Genomic DNA, 22,248 nt, shown 5'->3' on the forward strand with positions numbered 1-22,248 from the left:
ATCGCTCATCTCCGTTTGTGGTGTGTGCGTGTGCGCGCTAGTCTGGACGCGAGGGCGCGGGTGGAGAGGGAGGAGGGGGGGGGGGCTATTTTGAGTCGGCTTGACTTTCTTGGAAGAAAGAAAGTGGGGGGAGGGCATCGTACCCCAAGACTGCCAGGCGCGCGTCTGCACATAGAAAAGAGGGTTCACTGACCGATGACGAAGGTCCATTACAAATTTAATACGCAAAGAAAAACATCAACGCGCCATATAGAAAAAAAAACAGAAAACGGAATTATATCAACGGAGGATACAAAGTAGTCTCTCTTTCTCTCTCTGTGTGTGTCTGTGTGTCAGTCGGACAACTGTGTGTCTTTTCGCATCTTGGTGTTGCGCTTTTCTCTTTGTTTTCGTGAGTGGTAACTTTACTGTTCTTTTTTTTTTCTATTTTTCTTCCCCCCTCCCCCTCTCCATTCCCCCTCCCCCTCTCCATTCCCCCTCCCCCTCCCCCTCTCTCTCTCCCTTCCCTTTTTTTTTCTTTCTCTCCCTGCCCCCTTCGGTGCTTTCTGTCCCTTTTTTTCCTCCTTTTCTGTCTCTTCTTCACGGCTCCCACTGTACGAGTCGTGGTGGGGCCATCTGCTGACGTGCATACAGTGCTTGTCTGCTCTTCATGCGGTGTGTGCGTATTTCCATTTTGTTGTTCTGCGCACTCTTTTATAACCAAATTGCCCTGCTTCCCCTTGTTTTCCTTCCGTACTTCTTCCTCTTCATTGGTTTGCATATGCTCGTGCGCTGCACTCTGTAGAACTATCTTTGTTTGTGCTTGTCCGTCTTGCGGGTTTGTTCACCTCGTTTTCAACAGAGGTGCTGCCGCTGCTGCGTGCGTGTGCGTGCGTGTGTGTATTGTCGAATATCTCTGTGTCTCTTTAGCTTGGTCTTTGGTGTGGTCTTTATGCAGCCACGCCAACCCTTCATGTATGGAGGGGCTCAGCCCCCTTCCACAAACAGCCGCCACCCGGTGTCGCCGCAAATGTTCTCACAACGTGGGCGCGCGGCAGTGGGTCCAACACCGGCGCAGGTGTATTGTTCAAGTATGAGCGGCGTGGCGTCTGTGGTGGTGAAGAGACAGTCGCAATACCACCAGCCGGGTGTGGGCATGAGTAGCGGGGTGTTGCCTGCCCTTCACGGGACGCACCTGGCGGCACACAGTAGGATACCCCTGGGGCACTCTAGCGGCACCACCGTACCCGCGCGGATGCCCCCGCCCATGGGGGCCGGGTCCAGCTCTAGGCGCCGCTCTGCTGGCACGATGCAGTCGCATCCGTCCAGACCCCCGCCGGATGGTAATTACATGCGCGGTATTCAGATGGCTTTGGGCTCCAACGCCAGACCCCCCATCCAGAACGGAGTGAGCGGTACTGCGCACAGTAACGGGGGGATAATCTACGAGGTCCATAACGGCGGCATATTGGGAGCGCACAGTGAGGTGCCCACGAAGTCTGTTGGAGGTGGGGCAGCGCAGCGTATCGCAAACTTGCCTACTCTTCCTCCCAATAGTGCACCCGTGCAAAACTGGCATGGCACTGTCTTTTCGATGCCGCCACCACCAACCACGTTGCCGGCCAACTTAACGAACGCCATGATGCTGTCAGCATACAAAAGCGGCTGTGCTGAAATGAGCGCCAACAGCCTAAAAGGCAACTATCAGGAGCTGAACGGAGTGAATGCCGGTGCCATTGCGTCGAGCAGGGAGGCCAACGACGCAAAGGCGCGCGACACGGAGTCCATGACGCCGAATCTGTCACCAAACAGCCCTGTAAATAATGGGTGCCGTGTGAATACCCCGCCACTAGGGAAGTGTAACGAGGGCACAGGGCTCACGCCAACGCCACCGTCGCTGCGTTTCTTGACGAGCTACGAGGAGGAAGAGGTGAAGGACTACCTACCCGAAGTCTACTTTAGTGGGACGGAAAGATGCAAGAAGATCCACGGCGTTCGCGGCGCCGATAGTAATGACGGCTACGATGACGATAACTTCCACTACCGTGTCGTTGTCGGCGACCACTTGGTGTACCGCTACGAGGTGGTGAAGGTCCTCGGCCAGGGGACCTTCGGCATTGTTGTGCGTGCCATCGACCACAAACACCACCGCACCGTAGCCGTGAAAATTATCAAAAACAAACCGAACTATACAAAACAGGCACGTGAGGAGATCAAGACGCTGGAGCTGCTGAACCGAGCCGACCCTGATGGCGAGGCGAACATTGTTCGTCTTTTTGGGTACCACATCTTCCGCCAGCACTACATCTTAGTCTTTGAATTGCTTCCATCCGACCTCTACGCGGTCATTCAGGCCAATAAGTTTCGCTCCATGTCGCGCGACTTCATCTACGAGCTCTCAGAGCAGCTACTCACTGCTCTTGTGCACGTGCGTGGCCACAAAATTGTGCACTGCGACTTGAAACCGGAGAACATAATGATCTCTTTCGGTGATGGCAACGCCGGTGCCGCGGGCAAATCATCTGACTTTTCGTTGAAGCTGATTGATTTCGGCTCCGCGTGTGAGGAGAGTCGTTCCCTCCTCACCTACATCCAGTCTAGGTATTATCGTGCACCGGAGATTGTGCTTGGGATCCCGTACACAACGGCGATTGACATGTGGAGTTTTGGCTGCGTGCTGTGCGAGCTCGCGAACGGCTATCCGATTTTCCCTGCAAGCTCTGAGGGGGAGCTGCTGGAGCGTATCGTGGAGTACCTGGGCACGATTCCCTCGTATCTCGTGCGGCAGGGTCGACGCTCGGATCGCTTCTTTGAGGGCGGGCAGATGAAGTACAACCTCGGCAAAAAACGCCCACCACACCCGCCGCATAGCCGAACGCTGCGAAACTTCTTGAAGATCGGGCGGAGTCACCAGGATCGGCTTTTTGAGGACTTCATTGCTGGTTGTTTGCACCTCGACGCGCGGCAGCGATTCACACCGGAGGCAGCACTCGAGCATCCATGGATGGAGCTCTGGCGCGGAAGTGGGAGTGCCGCCAGGTCCACGTTGTCTCTGTCCGACTCGTCCTCGCTGTCCCTCTAACGCCACCATTACCCCCGCCGCCCCCCCTTCTACGCTCCCAAGTTGATGTACAAGCAGCATAGAGTGAATATCAACACAAGTGCAGGAAAGGAGGGCTATCGTTCAGCGTGGAGGTGACGAGGCTAGGGTAGATGAGAGAAAGTCAGCAACAAAGTCAAGCCTCTCCTCCTCCGCAGGCGCCATCCTCCAGCTTAGGGTGGTGACAGGTGTCGTAGTGAAGGCTGTTACCCCGGCATTCACCAGCTGTGTTGTCCTTGTTCGGCTGGGCATCCCCAGTGGCAGCATCTTGTGAGCAAAGAGAGCAGCACAGTTGTCGACAAGATGGCGTAGCGTACACAATACATTGGGTGTCTGTCGGTGTGGACATTTCTTTGTTCATGTGTGTAGTTTATTTTGTGCCCGGCTCTCTCTTCCCCATACCTCTCACACGTTTATTTTTTTCACCTGCGTACGTGCTGTTCCACATTTTGCCCTTTTCTTTGACTTCCTTTCAGCGTTTTTGCCTTTGCTAAGTCATGTGCACACGTCACCTCCAGTGCCTCTCCTTCCTCGGCGTTGTCGTTTGTTTTCTTTATTCTGTTGGCTTGTGTTTAAAAAGAAACTTTTCACTTTTGCCAGCCCCTACTCCCCCCCTTCCCTTCCCTCCCGTGAGTCGATGGTCTCATTTCTCTGCTGTTTGTCACCACTTCCTGGTGTGTGCGTGCGTGTTTTTTTTCGTACATATGCATATGTACATGTATGCGCACACACCCACATGTATATGTATATCTCTGGCTTTGAGGGGGTGGGGTGGTGAGGGTGTGTAGTTATGTGGTGGATTGGTTGCACTGAGATGTGTTTGCTACGCGCGTCCTTTTGCTATTTTCACTCCCCCCCAGTCTTCCCGGATAGGGTCCGAACTGCTGTCAAGATCGGTTTTATGGAAGTGAATCACTTGGAAGATGTCAGATGAAGGAGTGGGGGGGGGGGGGAGGGTAGGTGGCAGTTTTGGTTACAGCTCTCCTTCATATCCTCTTCAACCTCCTCATCACTGTTCATTTTTTTTTCTGGCTTCCCCGTCTTCCTTTTCCTCTTCCTCCTCCTCCCCCCTCACCCTCCTCCAGGTTCAGTCTCGAACACTGTTTCTCTGATGCTTTTTTTTTTCTCGCTTTGATTTCGTCGATTTTTTCCTGTTTTTTTGCATTCTTCGGGCCACCCCTCAGAGGAACGCTCCTACACTGTGAGGTGGCGGCGGCAGTGGCGGCAGTGGCGAGCGCTGCCAACGCATAGGCACGCAGCGCTTCTTTATTGCTTCTCCCTTTCCATGTGCATCTCTGTCTTTGCACCGTAACTGTGAAATGACAATAAGAGGCGGTTCAAGGGGGGGGGGGGAGGGAAGGGGGGAATGCGAGAGTAAAAGTAAGTTTTCATAACTGCGAAAGGCTTTTTTTTTGTCCTCCCCTATGTCATTGGGTGTCTCTCATCGTTATGCGCACTCGGCACGCTGTGCGTTTGAATTACTGGCAGCGCATATTCTTCTTCGTCATATTCTCTTTCTGCACGCCTACCCACGCGCAGACATACAGCTGCCGTTGGAGCATCCCCTCCCTTTCCGCCTTTTTTTCCCCTTTTCCGATGCCACTTCTGACGTCCTCCCATTTTTTTTTGAGTTAGAAATACACGTCGGCGAGCTGGTGTGTTTTGTGTTATTTACTTAACCTGTTTGATCCTTCCCCCCTTCTCTCTTTTTTCTATTTTTCTTCGTTTTGACCATGCGCCCCGTTTTTGTACATCACCGCTGATTCCCCCTCCCTCCCCCCCTCTTTGGTCAGGGATGAGGCCGCGAGGATGTTTTCCCTCCTCACATGTACACACATCCCACAGGAGGGAAAAAGAGCACAAAACGTGAAGCGGCAACCGCAAAACGCATAAACACAAGGGATAAAAGTTGTTTGTTTGTTTGCGCATGTGTGCCTTCTTTCCATTGCCCATCTGATGACTGTAAGCTGCCCCGCCTCTCCTTTCTCCCTCCCCCTTTTTTCCATTTGTTTGTTTGTCATGTGCGCACTCGTGCAACTCTTCTTTTTGAGGGCATTTTTATTCTTGAAATCCCCCCTCCCTCTCCCTATGCGGCCACTTCCATCCTCCCTCCCCCTTTCTTTGTGCTTGTGAGGGGAGAGAGGGGTGTTACGGCCGTTCTTTTCGTATCATTTGGCATTCCTGTCTCACTGTTAATGGTGTCTGCTGCAGTTTTTCTCCCCCTCCGTGTCTGCCCTTTCACCACAACGAGGAGGGGTCTCTCACATCATTTTTCGCCCCCCCCTCCCTCCCTGCCTCCCTCCCTCCCCCACTCCTCATCTCACATGGATATTGAACGTTAATTCCCTAGTTTTACGATATCTGTGCAGTAAATAAAGCAGAGACAGGGGCAGAGCAAACTTTTCCAGGAAGCAGTGAGAGCGCCACCGACCGAAACGAGAAAAGAACGGAAAAGTAGGAGGAGAGGGGTGGGTGGGTGGGTGGGAGGGGGGTATGAAAGCTGCAAATACGAGGGGTTTGGGGCGCACCCGCATCGCAGTCGTGCTGTCACCAGTGTCTTTTACATACCTACTCTCCCACTATACACGAGCCCTCACACACACACACACACACACATACACAAACATGTCGAACCCCCTTCCCCTCAAAAATTAACTTAATAACTCATCTTTATTTGATGTCGCTCGCAGCCTGTTGTTCCCCTCTTTCCTAGCAGCGCCCCTTTTTGTTCCTCGTTCGCATTTCATGCGTTTCATTTGATTATTGGCCTCTTTTTCGTCTTGTCAGTGCCCCTCCCCCCCCCTCACACACACACACACACACGCACACACACACAGCCGAAGGGTTCCTATTTTCTTTTTTTTTGTGTCCTCCTTTTCTCCTTTGTATTGAATTTGCATCAGAAAAGTCTAAAAAAGCGCTCCAGTGCTCTGTTTGTTTTTTACTTTCTGTTTGGCGTCTAGCTTCTGGTTTCTCCGATTGTGTGTGCGTGTGCGTTGTATCGCTGGCAACTCGCTCGTGAGTGAATGATTTGGGGCAATTTGTGTTGCTTCTCCCCATCCCCCTTCTTTTTTTCCTCCAGATATGCCACATCTTCTCGTTTCATGCATGTTGAAATCTGCTTTTACTTGTGTCCCGTCTCGCCCTTCTATGGTTCGAGGCCTCCCCCCCCCCTGGCACTATTCCTCTCTCCCTCTCCCTCCCTTCTCGTGCCATGTTTAATAACTAACCCTCTATGCAGCTCATCTTGTTGTTTTCGAAACTCCACGCACTGGGCGCTGTGACTGGCTTGTCTGGATTTTCTCTCGTTGTCGTTTTTCAATGCGAAGGGGAGAAGAGCGTTATGCCGGACACTTTTGTAGGCTTTACGTGCAAGTTGGGCAAGGGTGGGGGTGCAGTGGGCTGGCATCAAAAGCTGTTCAATGGACCGACGTCTCGCTCAGCTTACCTGATGGGGGAAAAGATAAGAGCGTCATCAGTGGATACCACGTATATGTGTGTCCTTGGCTTTGTCCTTGTTTTCTTTTCTAGCTTCTTTTTTCTCGAGTTTCCCCTATCGTCTTCCGCTGGCGTCTGCGTGTGCGTCTGTGTGCATCCCCCGTGCCCAAGTCACTTTCAATGTGCGCTCTTTTTTTTTGAGTTTATAGTGTCTTCACCTCGTTTTCATGTTGTGTAATATATATATATATATATATATATGCTTATTTCTTCGTCGTCTTTAATCCACCCGTTTTCTTTTCACATCCCTGATGCTTTCGATGTTGTTGGTGTGTGTGTGTGTGTGTCTGTCTGTGTGTGTTGTAAATGTGTTGTCTGTTCATCTCTGCTTCCTCTTTGCCCCCCCTTTTTTTTTATCGTGCTCGCATTTGTTTTATATTTACACATCTCGTTTGTGCGACTAGTTTTTCACGATGCGGTAAATGGCGGTATTTCCCCCCCCCCCCCGCACCGCATTTCTCACCCTCCCCATCCCCACCACCCACCCCCTCACCCCCCCAATCCCTATCCCCCCTTTTTTTTCCACCTCTCTAAGCGCACACTGCGAGTCTTGGAGTGATGATGTGGTACGTTTCCGGGAAGTATAATTTGTGTTGAGGTGTGTGTGTGTGTGTGTTGCTCCCCAAGAACGAGCCAGAAAGATAGACTGGCACACAAAGCGCGCACTCCTTACCTACCCACCCATACGAACGCACGCGTGAGGGACCAAAAAAGGGATAGGGATGAAGAGGATAACAAACTCGGTGAATCTGTAGTACCGTTTTTCGTTGACTTTGCCATCGGGCGGCGCTGTTGAAAGCACAGCCAAAAGTTCCCGTTTTTTTTTTTTCACTTGTGTGTGTCTGTTTTCTGCCTTTTTTTTCATTTCTCTGTCTGTGCATGGCTGTCTATCTGTCTGTGAGTGTGTGTCTTTCCGGGTTCCACTGTGTCTCCTTCCTTTGTTTTTTTCCCACTCCCCTTCCTTTTTTTTTCACGGAGGAATAAGGGCGTGGCCATAGGTGAGAAGGGGGGGGGGAGGAGGATGGAGAGTGTCCCCTCTATTGTGACGGTTTAGGGGCGCGGCCCCTTTTTGTTTGTTTCGTCGTTTGAAATGTCCTTTGACGTCCACAAGATGTTTTCACCTCCTTTTTTTTTGTTTTGGTTTCCCTTCATCATGTGGAATTCGAGTGCCTCCTCGCAGTTCTCTTCTTATTTTTGTATTACGGCGCCTTGACATATTTTCAGATTTCTTCTGCTTAGTTTGATTCGGGTCTTCCAGGCAGCGAGGGGGGGGGGCCGCGATGAAGGGGAGCACCACCACCCCACTTCGTATGTAATTCTCTCTTTCTGTGCCCGTGGATGCACTTACGCGCCCCTTTTCTTTTGTTCGGATTAACCCCTCCCCCTCCCCCCTGTAGCCGTTGGTTGGGTCGATGTGGCACCTTCCGTGTCCTCGCGTTTTTCTTTTCCGCTCACCTCCCCCCTCGAGTTATCTCTGACTGTTCCGTATGCCTCTCGCCTTCTGTTCCTTCCCCCCTCCCCCCTATCCCATGTTAAACGGAGTGTGTGTGCTTTATATATGTGTAGATGGGTGGGTGGGTCGGGTAGGCGAACGGGCGCTGGCAACGCCCATCTGGGTCGCGTCTAGGGGTGGAGTGGGAGAGAGGAAAATAGGGTAGGCGCGACCCGAGATCTGGCAGGGGAAAGACGGCGCTGGTTTCTTGAGGGGGGGGGGTGCAGATCGCATCTTTCCCATTCCAAGCAGAGGGAAAAGATGTAGGGGAGGAGGAAGGGGGGGGGGCGACTGAGAGAGTTTCGCTGTTCTCACCTTTCCGAGCGACCTAGGCTCACACAAAGAAAACGGGACACGCATCCAAGCGTTGCACCTGTGGTCACCTCATACACCAGTGTGTACACGTACCTTACTTTGACCACCGATTCTCTCTCTGCCAGTGACGCTAAAAGCAACTACCAGCTAAGTCAGTCTGGACACACCTTTTGAAGAGGAAGTCACACTGTTGTCTTGCGTTTAGGAAGTCTTTCCTGATCGTCTTGCTTGAGGGGACACGCATACGTCCGTGCTCTGTAGACGCCGAGGATTGGAATGCAAAGCTGCTGTTTTTTTCCTCCACACACACACACGTGTATGTATTTATTTATATCCTATGCAGTACAGAGCCTTATTTCCGTCGCTTGCATCGAGTTAATACGAGAAGCCACGCTTCCCTACAGAACGGAGCGGTGGGAGGGGGCGAAGGGAAAAAGAGTAGTGCCTATGCGTACCACTCGAGCATGCACACGGATACTGCTTCAACTATCCGATGCCCAAGCGCACCTCCACACATCCGGACACATCCGCCTCTGCCGCGGCGCGTCCTCCCTTGCCCCTCACATCGCCTTGTTTTGATACATAGAAAGGCCCCTACACCTACTCCTCTATCCTTTTTGAATCTCCTCTCTCCGGCCCGAGACTGCGCATAACTGTACCGTGTCGCCGCCTTCCCCCATTTTCTGTCGTGTGTTTCGCTTGTTATCTTCCCATATTAACCCCCCCCCCCCCGCTCTCACACACACACACACACACACACACACAGGAGAAACGACAGCAAAAAAAAAAGAATACCGGCAACCCAAATAAAACAGCATAGACCCCCCCCAAAAAAAAACAAACAAAAAAAAATAGGTTCTGAGGAGGATGGGGAGAGAGGGAAAGAGCTGCTGGATCATTATAATTCTCAAACGCTAGTGCGCTGTTTCTTGGACTATACCAAACGTTGAGCACATTTTTCCTTCACCCCCGACAGTACTTATCTGTGCGCCCTTCGCCTCACTCGAGCACAGAAGTGCATACACCGCTGGATGTTGCTCCAGGAAGATTCAATAGTGCATCACTTCGCAGTCATTTCCCGTGTCGCGCAGCTGCTTCAGCAGGCTGTGTTCACAAATGAGAACCTCAAGATGGGCTACGGCGTGGTGGGTGTCGCACGCGATGCTGGCGGGGTAGCGCCAACGAAAACGGTCTCATCGTTTGGTTTGACGGCCCAAAGCAGCTTGACTCCAGGACCAGAGGCTCGTGTTGGGAACGTGTCGAGTCTTCATTCGCCAAGCAGCATCGGGTCGAAAGCTGCAGATACTTCAGTCCTTCAGAAACCCCTTCAGCTCTCTCTTGTGAATACCGATAAAAGCCTCGCCAGCTTGCGACAGTTGGGTCGGCTGCTGGACGATTCTGTACGGCAGCTGCAAGTGAGTGTAGACGCTCAATTGGTGGACTTTTATGGACACCTCAAGGAAAAATTTTCCGCAGACCTCCTGCCAGGGACAACGTTGCAGGAGCGGGCGGCGCCGTCAAGGGACTTCCCCCCGGTTCAGCTGACATCACCATCGACTTTGCGGCCCCCCTCACGACAGGCACGACAAGCAGCGGATCTGGGCGACCCAGGGACTCAGCTGAGTGCCGACAGGAATGTCACATCTTGCCCTGGTCTTGCTGAGCCCCGCGCTGGAGTACTACCGGACATCGACGCAGCAGAAAAAAACAGCCTTGGCAGTAGTGCTGCGGCTGGAGGGCTTGCTCCTGTTTCAGCGACCCCGGGTGTAGGCGCGGTGCGTACGAACGGCTCTTCTATGGCGCCCACGAGTGTGTCCACGCTTCACACACTCAATACAAAACAAAGACAACGCACTGCCCACCCTCCAGTCGGTAGCTCTACTGGACCTCAAAATGTCATCAAGACACGCTCCATTGAAGAGGAGCGTGCCGCCGCTTCAGAGCTCCAGTCGTTTTTTTCTCTCCTGTTAGAGGCCGCTTTGCGACTTTCCGGTGCCTCCGCGGCGGCGGTGTACATGGACGACTCCCTGAACCCGACTGTAGGCCCCTCAGGTGCTGTAGTCAGCGGTCGAGCGCGGTTTCTGCACTGCATTGCCCATTCGCACGGCCATTTTCCCTCTGGCATCAGCTACGCTGTCTCTAACTTGCTGACGACGGTGGCGGTCACTGGTGTAGCGGTAAATGTGCATTACAGCCAGCACTCACTCCTTCCCATCGGTACCACAGGGTATTCCGACTTGAGTGTTGTCAGCTCTCCGCGCTCCTTAGCGGCGGTGGTGGATGGCAGCACCAGTAAAACCGGCGCCCCTCACAGCCAATTCCACAAAAACAGTAAACACACCGAGCGATCGCTCCTGGACATGTATAACGGCGTCGTTGTCCCCATCAAGGGCATCGGCTGCATCGTCCTGGCAAACAAGGAAATTACGCCCGGCACGGATGCTGGGGCCTCGCGATTCAGCCTCTTTGACGAGCACGTCGCGTGGAGTGTTGCGCTGATGTGTGAGGCGGTTCTGCACCGGTACGAACGCCAGCTGCTCTTGCGTGTTGCGTGGTCCCCGTCATGTACTAGTGCACTGCGACCGTACATTCTACAGAGCGGGCCGATGCGCAGCAACGCAAACCGCTCCGCCATCTGTGGTAGCCCGCCAGCTGTGCGAAATCGGAGAGCGGCAAAAAACAAGGTAAACTCAAAGCATCCTTTCGCTGCTATGAGCCCTGCTGCCAGCGCGGATGGCATGAAGCCGTCCGTTTCCGATGTAGATTGCGCCGCCGTCGCATCGCTGGTTTTTGATCCACAGAACGACATTTTCTCAAGAAGACTAACCATGGTGCGAACGGGCGATCCGCAGGTGTTGAAGACTCTTCCATCCCATCATAGCGATTCCCCCTCGAGGGGCCACCTCTCAATAGGCAACATCCTTAACGCTGTGACCGCAGAGGCGGCGAAGCCGACACCCTCCAAAGTACTCGCTGACGGGGCCGTGTTTCAGGCTGCGGCGGAGTACATTACAAACCTCGAGTCCCTGCTACGTAGAACAATATCCGACAGCAATACGATGCACTCCTTGGTTGATAACTACAACAAAACAATGCGGCAGCAAGAGGAGACTATAGCGCTCCTAGAAGCGAAAGTTCGAGAGCAGCAACTGCACCTGGTCCAGCTAGAGCGCCGCAGCAACAGTGCTCGCCTTAACACTTCCCATTAGGCAGAAAGGTGTGCGCTGGTACTCATCTCTGTCTGACAGTTGTATGTTTGAGATTTGGCCTTGTGCTCGCCGCGCCGGACTCTTAGCCGTTTTTGGTGCTTTTCTTACGCTGCTTCTCGTGGAAACGCACGTCTTGCGACGTTTTTAACACGTGTGGCCCCTCCTGGTGTGTTGTGAAGATTTGAAGTGGCTCCACTGTCTTTTGCATTTGGTGCCTTTCGATCTTTCCCCTTCCATGGAGTAGTGCAACGGCACTTCTCGCCGTCCATTTTCCGTGCAGCGCTTTCTGTTCGACGTGAGCGCAGCGTTGCCGTGTCCTTACTTCGTCCTACTTTTCGTTTCCGGTCCCGCACACAAAATGCGCCGTTGTCAATGTACGCCCCTCCACCTCCACCTCCCCCCCCCCCCGCCCCGCCCCCCATCCGGCGGGGGCGGGGTTTTTTTTTTGGGGTTACGGTTCCTCATTGTGGCGCATTTTGTGTGCCAATAGATCCCATTTCTTGTCGTCGTCGTCACCTTTGATACGTGTTGTTTTGTTTGAATGCCCTCAGTCCGACTCCCCCCTTTTTCTTCAATGTTGCGCCTCTCAAAATTCCTCCTCCTGCTTTTTTTGTGCTTTAGTGTTCCTGTGGAGACTCCAATTGTTTGTTTTGTTACTAGAAGATTATATGCATACATATTATATACTTTACCTCCCGCCCTTCTTCTGCGATGTATACGTTCTGGGTGCCGATGCTGCTGTTGTTGGTTCTTGTTGCCGCCCTGTCTGCATGCTCCATCACTATCACTTCCTTTCTTCATGTTATCAGAGATCCATTTCTGAAAAGGGGTGCCGCAATACTCCAATCTTGATTCAAAACCATCATCGCCTCCCCCCACCCCCTTTATTTCCCCACACGCGTCCGAACCGACACACATGAGAACTTGCATTGCACCCCCCAAAAAGGACGTTGACCATCTTTGTTACTTCTCTCTGTGTGCGCACGTCCGTCGCGTTTGCCTGCCTGTTGTCCCTTCCCCATGTACTCACCCATTCTCGTCTCCACAAACCAAATTGGCAACCTGCACAGAACATCATGGACACTTGTCGATTGTGAAGGGCAACTGGCACTGTCGATTACGTCGACATCCACTCTGCGTTGTCGCCAGGGGTTCATAACAGGAGAACCAGATATGGTGCACTGTGGCACATCTCGGTGTCGTGGAGGAGACGAGTGATAAGGGCGCACAATGAGCCCCCCCCCCCTCCCTCCCCCCCACTCCTCCAACTCCAACACGCACATTGCCGCCACTCTGGAGAAGGCGAGCACAGGTAACTTCTTACTCGCTCACTTCTCTCCGTATTCACCAAGATTCCTTCATCCCTTTTTTTTTGCTTCATGCGTGATGAGGTGCGCACGACAATTATCCCCAAGAGCGTGTTCTCTTTCACAGCCCTGCGAGGAGAGGGATGAGGGTGTTCATCCAGTACACCCCTGAGCCTTCCGGCGACATCACATATCTTCGCCTCGTATCTTCGTCCACTATTCCATCTCTGCCTCATCTCTGCCTCTCATGTGTTACTGCGCCTTATTTTCCCTTTTTGGTTTTCACGGCGTTCTCCCCACTCCCTACCCAACAACCACAAAATAAAACATGCTCTCCACACTTCACTGCACTGCCACCAACACACCTACCATGACTTGCGCGTATTATTGCGTCTTTTCACCGCCCATGTTCGCTCGCTTTCTCTTGGCCTCTCCCCCCTTCTCTACTCAGATCGCTCACCTCCATCTGACAAACTCAACACCTTTTCTGTTTTACCCGCTTTTTTTTCGATCAAACGCTCGTTTTCCACAAACACAACTTGTTAAAGAAGCTCTAAGCACTCACCCACACACTCCAGATGCCGTTCGTCAAGGTCGTGAAGAACAAGGCGTACTTCAAGCGCTTCCAGGTGAAGTACCGCCGTCGCCGCGAGGGCAAGACGGACTACCATGCGCGCCGCCAGATGGTGCTGCAGGACAAGACGAAGTTTGGCTCGCCCAAGTACCGTCTTGTTGTGCGCATCACGAACAAGGACATCATTGCGCAGATTGTGCAGGCAAAGATCGTCGGCGACGAGGTGCTGATGGCTGCGTACGCGCACGAGCTGCCTGCGTTCGGGATTGAGCACGGCCTGACAAACTACGCCGCTGCGTACGCGACGGGTCTGCTGCTTGCGCGCCGCACGCTGGCGAAGCTGGGCATCGCGGACGACTTCCAGGGGGCGAAGGAGGCGGACGGCTCTTACTCTGCTGTGCGCACGAAGAAGGATGACCAGGGTGACGACGAGGAGCGCTACCCGTTCAAGGCGATCCTGGACGTTGGTCTTGCACGCACGACGACCGGTGCTCGCGTGTTCGGCGTGCTGAAGGGCGCCGTGGACGGTGGCATCTCCGTGCCGCACCGCCCGAACCGCTTCCCTGGCTACAACAAGGAGAAGAGCTCGCTGGACGCGAAGGTTCACCGCGACCGCATCTTCGGCAAGCACGTTGCAGCGTACCTGAAGGAGGTGAAGGAGGAGGCGAGCTCGAACCCCGACGAGAAGTGCGTGCAGTTCTCGAAGTACATGGCTGCTAAGATTGCGCCGGAGAGCATTGAGGGTATGTACAAGAAGGCGCACGCGGCGATTCGCGCGGACCCGACGAAGTCGCTGCCGAAGAAGGCCAAGAAGGAGGGCGTTGAGCACAAGAAGTACAAGACGCAGAAGATGAGCGGTGCGGAGAAGAAGGCTGCCGCGAAGGCGAAGGTTGCGGCCATCCGCGAGCGCCTCTGCAAGTAAACCGGCTGCGTGGTGCGAGGGGGGTTTCACCTCGCTTCAGCCTCTTTTCGTCTGGTTCTCGGCTGGTGTTCTCTTGAAATTTTTCATTTGTCTTACTGGATAAGCTACTAATCAGACTTGCTAAGAGTGTGCATGCACCCGCGTGGGCAATGCCGCACCAGCGGAGCAACAGGAAAAGGATGAACCAGAAAACAGGCCAGCTCAGTGCAGAGCTGTGGGCTAAAGGGGGGTTGCAGTGCTGGTTCGATGTGTGGAGTGGAGTTTGACATGCAATTATGACGCAAAAGTCCGTGACGAAGAGGAAAGGGCGTACCATGGAGAACATTGGCTCTCTGCAAATGTGTGTGCCATATTGCACGTTTGCATGACGGTGCTAATGTTTGCGTGTGTGTGTGCGCGCACGTAGAGGCCCCACGCGTTTTTTTTGGATGGATCGGTTGCCTTTGCTCATTGCTTGTTTGTGCCACTTTCATCACCCCTATGATCCCGTCCCACTCATCACCACCTTCTGGGTTTTCCCCGATCCTCCGCGGCTGCTGGTAGAGGAATCGGTAGCACCGCACGTTCGCGGCGTCTGTTTTGTTGTTGCTGCCCTTTTCACGCATTTTCTTTCTTCGCGGCCTTGGCACCGCAGCGCCCCTCGTTTCTTTTCCCTGCGTTCTCTCGTCAAGCACGCGGGTGGCGATATGGGGAGGAGGGGGCAAGCTGTACACCCAAACGCGCAGAGGACCAGTTCTTTGTGGCGACCTCCTCTTGTTCCCTCCTCCCATCCCCATGTGTGTGTGTGTGTCTCCTGCTGCTTTCTTCACTTTCTGCTGTCCCTCCACTTCTTTTTGTTTTTCTCCCGGAACGGATTCCCGCACTGATGCGCATGTATTCACCAAAACGCACGGCACGCTCCGCATTGTTAAAGAAGCTCTAAGCACTCACCCACACACTCCAGATGCCGTTCGTCAAGGTCGTGAAGAACAAGGCGTACTTCAAGCGCTTCCAGGTGAAGTACCGCCGTCGCCGCGAGGGCAAGACGGACTACCATGCGCGCCGCCAGATGGTGCTGCAGGACAAGACGAAGTTTGGCTCGCCCAAGTACCGTCTTGTTGTGCGCATCACGAACAAGGACATCATTGCGCAGATTGTGCAGGCAAAGATCGTCGGCGACGAGGTGCTGATGGCTGCGTACGCGCACGAGCTGCCTGCGTTCGGGATTGAGCACGGCCTGACAAACTACGCCGCTGCGTACGCGACGGGTCTGCTGCTTGCGCGCCGCACGCTGGCGAAGCTGGGCATCGCGGACGACTTCCAGGGGGCGAAGGAGGCGGACGGCTCTTACTCTGCTGTGCGCACGAAGAAGGATGACCAGGGTGACGACGAGGAGCGCTACCCGTTCAAGGCGATCCTGGACGTTGGTCTTGCACGCACGACGACCGGTGCTCGCGTGTTCGGCGTGCTGAAGGGCGCCGTGGACGGTGGCATCTCCGTGCCGCACCGCCCGAACCGCTTCCCTGGCTACAACAAGGAGAAGAGCTCGCTGGACGCGAAGGTTCACCGCGACCGCATCTTCGGCAAGCACGTTGCAGCGTACCTGAAGGAGGTGAAGGAGGAGGCGAGCTCGAACCCCGACGAGAAGTGCGTGCAGTTCTCGAAGTACATGGCTGCTAAGATTGCGCCGGAGAGCATTGAGGGTATGTACAAGAAGGCGCACGCGGCGATTCGCGCGGACCCGACGAAGTCGCTGCCGAAGAAGGCCAAGAAGGAGGGCGTTGAGCACAAGAAGTACAAGACGCAGAAGATGAGCGGTGCGGAGAAGAAGGCTGCCGCGAAGGCGAAGGTTGCGGCCATCCGCGAGCGCCTCTGCAAGTAAACCGGCTGCGTGGTGCGAGGGGGGTTTCACCTCGCTTCAGCCTCTTTTCGTCTGGTTCTCGGCTGGTGTTCTCTTGAAATTTTTCATTTGTCTTACTGGATAAGCTACTAATCAGACTTGCTAAGAGTGTGCATGCACCCGCGTGGGCAATGCCGCACCAGCGGAGCAACAGGAAAAGGATGAACCAGAAAACAGGCCAGCTCAGTGCAGAGCTGTGGGCTAAAGGGGGGTTGCAGTGCTGGTTCGATGTGTGGAGTGGAGTTTGACATGCAATTATGACGCAAAAGTCCGTGACGAAGAGGAAAGGGCGTACCATGGAGAACATTGGCTCTCTGCAAATGTGTGTGCCATATTGCACGTTTGCATGACGGTGCTAATGTTTGCGTGTGTGTGTGCGCGCACGTAGAGGCCCCACGCGTTTTTTTTGGATGGATCGGTTGCCTTTGCTCATTGCTTGTTTGTGCCACTTTCATCACCCCTATGATCCCGTCCCACTCATCACCACCTTCTGGGTTTTCCCCGATCCTCCGCGGCTGCTGGTAGAGGAATCGGTAGCACCGCACGTTCGCGGCGTCTGTTTTGTTGTTGCTGCCCTTTTCACGCATTTTCTTTCTTCGCGGCCTTGGCACCGCAGCGCCCCTCGTTTCTTTTCCCTGCGTTCTCTCGTCAAGCACGCGGGTGGCGATATGGGGAGGAGGGGGCAAGCTGTACACCCAAACGCGCAGAGGACCAGTTCTTTGTGGCGACCTCCTCTTGTTCCCTCCTCCCATCCCCATGTGTGTGTGTGTGTCTCCTGCTGCTTTCTTCACTTTCTGCTGTCCCTCCACTTCTTTTTGTTTTTCTCCCGGAACGGATTCCCGCACTGATGCGCATGTATTCACCAAAACGCACGGCACGCTCCGCATTGTTAAAGAAGCTCTAAGCACTCACCCACACACTCCAGATGCCGTTCGTCAAGGTCGTGAAGAACAAGGCGTACTTCAAGCGCTTCCAGGTGAAGTACCGCCGTCGCCGCGAGGGCAAGACGGACTACCATGCGCGCCGCCAGATGGTGCTGCAGGACAAGACGAAGTTTGGCTCGCCCAAGTACCGTCTTGTTGTGCGCATCACGAACAAGGACATCATTGCGCAGATTGTGCAGGCAAAGATCGTCGGCGACGAGGTGCTGATGGCTGCGTACGCGCACGAGCTGCCTGCGTTCGGGATTGAGCACGGCCTGACAAACTACGCCGCTGCGTACGCGACGGGTCTGCTGCTTGCGCGCCGCACGCTGGCGAAGCTGGGCATCGCGGACGACTTCCAGGGGGCGAAGGAGGCGGACGGCTCTTACTCTGCTGTGCGCACGAAGAAGGATGACCAGGGTGACGACGAGGAGCGCTACCCGTTCAAGGCGATCCTGGACGTTGGTCTTGCACGCACGACGACCGGTGCTCGCGTGTTCGGCGTGCTGAAGGGCGCCGTGGACGGTGGCATCTCCGTGCCGCACCGCCCGAACCGCTTCCCTGGCTACAACAAGGAGAAGAGCTCGCTGGACGCGAAGGTTCACCGCGACCGCATCTTCGGCAAGCACGTTGCAGCGTACCTGAAGGAGGTGAAGGAGGAGGCGAGCTCGAACCCCGACGAGAAGTGCGTGCAGTTCTCGAAGTACATGGCTGCTAAGATTGCGCCGGAGAGCATTGAGGGTATGTACAAGAAGGCGCACGCGGCGATTCGCGCGGACCCGACGAAGTCGCTGCCGAAGAAGGCCAAGAAGGAGGGCGTTGAGCACAAGAAGTACAAGACGCAGAAGATGAGCGGTGCGGAGAAGAAGGCTGCCGCGAAGGCGAAGGTTGCGGCCATCCGCGAGCGCCTCTGCAAGTAAACCGGCTGCGTGGTGCGAGGGGGGTTTCACCTCGCTTCAGCCTCTTTTCGTCTGGTTCTCGGCTGGTGTTCTCTTGAAATTTTTCATTTGTCTTACTGGATAAGCTACTAATCAGACTTGCTAAGAGTGTGCATGCACCCGCGTGGGCAATGCCGCACCAGCGGAGCAACAGGAAAAGGATGAACCAGAAAACAGGCCAGCTCAGTGCAGAGCTGTGGGCTAAAGGGGGGTTGCAGTGCTGGTTCGATGTGTGGAGTGGAGTTTGACATGCAATTATGACGCAAAAGTCCGTGACGAAGAGGAAAGGGCGTACCATGGAGAACATTGGCTCTCTGCAAATGTGTGTGCCATATTGCACGTTTGCATGACGGTGCTAATGTTTGCGTGTGTGTGTGCGCGCACGTAGAGGCCCCACGCGTTTTTTTTGGATGGATCGGTTGCCTTTGCTCATTGCTTGTTTGTGCCACTTTCATCACCCCTATGATCCCGTCCCACTCATCACCACCTTCTGGGTTTTCCCCGATCCTCCGCGGCTGCTGGTAGAGGAATCGGTAGCACCGCACGTTCGCGGCGTCTGTTTTGTTGTTGCTGCCCTTTTCACGCATTTTCTTTCTTCGCGGCCTTGGCACCGCAGCGCCCCTCGTTTCTTTTCCCTGCGTTCTCTCGTCAAGCACGCGGGTGGCGATATGGGGAGGAGGGGGCAAGCTGTACACCCAAACGCGCAGAGGACCAGTTCTTTGTGGCGACCTCCTCTTGTTCCCTCCTCCCATCCCCATGTGTGTGTGTGTGTCTCCTGCTGCTTTCTTCACTTTCTGCTGTCCCTCCACTTCTTTTTGTTTTTCTCCCGGAACGGATTCCCGCACTGATGCGCATGTATTCACCAAAACGCACGGCACGCTCCGCATTGTTAAAGAAGCTCTAAGCACTCACCCACACACTCCAGATGCCGTTCGTCAAGGTCGTGAAGAACAAGGCGTACTTCAAGCGCTTCCAGGTGAAGTACCGCCGTCGCCGCGAGGGCAAGACGGACTACCATGCGCGCCGCCAGATGGTGCTGCAGGACAAGACGAAGTTTGGCTCGCCCAAGTACCGTCTTGTTGTGCGCATCACGAACAAGGACATCATTGCGCAGATTGTGCAGGCAAAGATCGTCGGCGACGAGGTGCTGATGGCTGCGTACGCGCACGAGCTGCCTGCGTTCGGGATTGAGCACGGCCTGACAAACTACGCCGCTGCGTACGCGACGGGTCTGCTGCTTGCGCGCCGCACGCTGGCGAAGCTGGGCATCGCGGACGACTTCCAGGGGGCGAAGGAGGCGGACGGCTCTTACTCTGCTGTGCGCACGAAGAAGGATGACCAGGGTGACGACGAGGAGCGCTACCCGTTCAAGGCGATCCTGGACGTTGGTCTTGCACGCACGACGACCGGTGCTCGCGTGTTCGGCGTGCTGAAGGGCGCCGTGGACGGTGGCATCTCCGTGCCGCACCGCCCGAACCGCTTCCCTGGCTACAACAAGGAGAAGAGCTCGCTGGACGCGAAGGTTCACCGCGACCGCATCTTCGGCAAGCACGTTGCAGCGTACCTGAAGGAGGTGAAGGAGGAGGCGAGCTCGAACCCCGACGAGAAGTGCGTGCAGTTCTCGAAGTACATGGCTGCTAAGATTGCGCCGGAGAGCATTGAGGGTATGTACAAGAAGGCGCACGCGGCGATTCGCGCGGACCCGACGAAGTCGCTGCCGAAGAAGGCCAAGAAGGAGGGCGTTGAGCACAAGAAGTACAAGACGCAGAAGATGAGCGGTGCGGAGAAGAAGGCTGCCGCGAAGGCGAAGGTTGCGGCCATCCGCGAGCGCCTCTGCAAGTAAACCGGCTGCGTGGTGCGAGGGGGGTTTCACCTCGCTTCAGCCTCTTTTCGTCTGGTTCTCGGCTGGTGTTCTCTTGAAATTTTTCATTTGTCTTACTGGATAAGCTACTAATCAGACTTGCTAAGAGTGTGCATGCACCCGCGTGGGCAATGCCGCACCAGCGGAGCAACAGGAAAAGGATGAACCAGAAAACAGGCCAGCTCAGTGCAGAGCTGTGGGCTAAAGGGGGGTTGCAGTGCTGGTTCGATGTGTGGAGTGGAGTTTGACATGCAATTATGACGCAAAAGTCCGTGACGAAGAGGAAAGGGCGTACCATGGAGAACATTGGCTCTCTGCAAATGTGTGTGCCATATTGCACGTTTGCATGACGGTGCTAATGTTTGCGTGTGTGTGTGCGCGCACGTAGAGGCCCCACGCGTTTTTTTTGGATGGATCGGTTGCCTTTGCTCATTGCTTGTTTGTGCCACTTTCATCACCCCTATGATCCCGTCCCACTCATCACCACCTTCTGGGTTTTCCCCGATCCTCCGCGGCTGCTGGTAGAGGAATCGGTAGCACCGCACGTTCGCGGCGTCTGTTTTGTTGTTGCTGCCCTTTTCACGCATTTTCTTTCTTCGCGGCCTTGGCACCGCAGCGCCCCTCGTTTCTTTTCCCTGCGTTCTCTCGTCAAGCACGCGGGTGGCGATATGGGGAGGAGGGGGCAAGCTGTACACCCAAACGCGCAGAGGACCAGTTCTTTGTGGCGACCTCCTCTTGTTCCCTCCTCCCATCCCCATGTGTGTGTGTGTGTCTCCTGCTGCTTTCTTCACTTTCTGCTGTCCCTCCACTTCTTTTTGTTTTTCTCCCGGAACGGATTCCCGCACTGATGCGCATGTATTCACCAAAACGCACGGCACGCTCCGCATTGTTAAAGAAGCTCTAAGCACTCACCCACACACTCCAGATGCCGTTCGTCAAGGTCGTGAAGAACAAGGCGTACTTCAAGCGCTTCCAGGTGAAGTACCGCCGTCGCCGCGAGGGCAAGACGGACTACCATGCGCGCCGCCAGATGGTGCTGCAGGACAAGACGAAGTTTGGCTCGCCCAAGTACCGTCTTGTTGTGCGCATCACGAACAAGGACATCATTGCGCAGATTGTGCAGGCAAAGATCGTCGGCGACGAGGTGCTGATGGCTGCGTACGCGCACGAGCTGCCTGCGTTCGGGATTGAGCACGGCCTGACAAACTACGCCGCTGCGTACGCGACGGGTCTGCTGCTTGCGCGCCGCACGCTGGCGAAGCTGGGCATCGCGGACGACTTCCAGGGGGCGAAGGAGGCGGACGGCTCTTACTCTGCTGTGCGCACGAAGAAGGATGACCAGGGTGACGACGAGGAGCGCTACCCGTTCAAGGCGATCCTGGACGTTGGTCTTGCACGCACGACGACCGGTGCTCGCGTGTTCGGCGTGCTGAAGGGCGCCGTGGACGGTGGCATCTCCGTGCCGCACCGCCCGAACCGCTTCCCTGGCTACAACAAGGAGAAGAGCTCGCTGGACGCGAAGGTTCACCGCGACCGCATCTTCGGCAAGCACGTTGCAGCGTACCTGAAGGAGGTGAAGGAGGAGGCGAGCTCGAACCCCGACGAGAAGTGCGTGCAGTTCTCGAAGTACATGGCTGCTAAGATTGCGCCGGAGAGCATTGAGGGTATGTACAAGAAGGCGCACGCGGCGATTCGCGCGGACCCGACGAAGTCGCTGCCGAAGAAGGCCAAGAAGGAGGGCGTTGTGCACAAGAAGTACAAGACGCAGAAGATGAGCGGTGCGGAGAAGAAGGCTGCCGCGAAGGCGAAGGTTGCGGCCATCCGCGAGCGCCTCTGCAAGTAAACCGGCTGCGTGGTGCGAGGGGGGTTTCACCTCGCTTCAGCCTCTTTTCGTCTGGTTCTCGGCTGGTGTTCTCTTGAAATTTTTCATTTGTCTTACTGGATAAGCTACTAATCAGACTTGCTAAGAGTGTGCATGCACCCGCGTGGGCAATGCCGCACCAGCGGAGCAACAGGAAAAGGATGAACCAGAAAACAGGCCAGCTCAGTGCAGAGCTGTGGGCTAAAGGGGGGTTGCAGTGCTGGTTCGATGTGTGGAGTGGAGTTTGACATGCAATTATGACGCAAAAGTCCGTGACGAAGAGGAAAGGGCGTACCATGGAGAACATTGGCTCTCTGCAAATGTGTGTGCCATATTGCACGTTTGCATGACGGTGCTAATGTTTGCGTGTGTGTGTGCGCGCACGTAGAG

At 54.8% G+C, this 22,248-nt stretch overlaps 7 protein-coding genes across 7 annotated transcripts; all 7 read left to right on the plus strand.

The window, feature by feature from the left end:
• Positions 1-931: 931 nt before the first annotated feature.
• Positions 932-3,061, plus strand: JKF63_01173 (uncharacterized protein; the record flags this gene model as incomplete). The annotated part of the gene is made up of 1 exon (XM_067897221.1): positions 932-3,061. One exon carries the CDS (start codon positions 932-934, stop codon positions 3,059-3,061), a length of 2,130 nt encoding a protein of 709 aa, XP_067753378.1.
• Positions 3,062-9,415: 6,354 nt separating this feature from the next.
• Positions 9,416-11,593, plus strand: JKF63_01174 (uncharacterized protein; the record flags this gene model as incomplete). The annotated part of the gene is made up of 1 exon (XM_067897222.1): positions 9,416-11,593. The coding sequence occupies one exon, from the start codon at positions 9,416-9,418 to the stop codon at positions 11,591-11,593; it is 2,178 nt and encodes a 725-aa protein (XP_067753379.1).
• A 1,885-nt stretch (positions 11,594-13,478) lies between these two features.
• Positions 13,479-14,396, plus strand: JKF63_01175 (uncharacterized protein; the record flags this gene model as incomplete). The annotated part of the gene is made up of 1 exon (XM_067897223.1): positions 13,479-14,396. The coding sequence occupies one exon, from the start codon at positions 13,479-13,481 to the stop codon at positions 14,394-14,396; it is 918 nt and encodes a 305-aa protein (XP_067753380.1).
• Positions 14,397-15,339: 943 nt separating this feature from the next.
• Positions 15,340-16,257, plus strand: JKF63_01176 (uncharacterized protein; the record flags this gene model as incomplete). The annotated part of the gene is made up of 1 exon (XM_067897224.1): positions 15,340-16,257. One exon carries the CDS (start codon positions 15,340-15,342, stop codon positions 16,255-16,257), a length of 918 nt encoding a protein of 305 aa, XP_067753381.1.
• A 943-nt stretch (positions 16,258-17,200) lies between these two features.
• On the plus strand, positions 17,201-18,118 carry JKF63_01177 (uncharacterized protein; the record flags this gene model as incomplete). The annotated part of the gene is made up of 1 exon (XM_067897225.1): positions 17,201-18,118. One exon carries the CDS (start codon positions 17,201-17,203, stop codon positions 18,116-18,118), a length of 918 nt encoding a protein of 305 aa, XP_067753382.1.
• A 943-nt stretch (positions 18,119-19,061) lies between these two features.
• On the plus strand, positions 19,062-19,979 carry JKF63_01178 (uncharacterized protein; the record flags this gene model as incomplete). Its single annotated transcript, XM_067897226.1, has 1 exon — positions 19,062-19,979. One exon carries the CDS (start codon positions 19,062-19,064, stop codon positions 19,977-19,979), a length of 918 nt encoding a protein of 305 aa, XP_067753383.1.
• A 943-nt stretch (positions 19,980-20,922) lies between these two features.
• Positions 20,923-21,840, plus strand: JKF63_01179 (uncharacterized protein; the record flags this gene model as incomplete). Its single annotated transcript, XM_067897227.1, has 1 exon — positions 20,923-21,840. The coding sequence occupies one exon, from the start codon at positions 20,923-20,925 to the stop codon at positions 21,838-21,840; it is 918 nt and encodes a 305-aa protein (XP_067753384.1).
• Between the last annotated feature and the right edge of the window lie 408 nt (positions 21,841-22,248).

Source organism: Porcisia hertigi, chromosome 35 (genome assembly GCF_017918235.1).
Source record: "Porcisia hertigi strain C119 chromosome 35, whole genome shotgun sequence".
NCBI lineage: Eukaryota > Euglenozoa > Kinetoplastea > Trypanosomatida > Trypanosomatidae > Porcisia > Porcisia hertigi.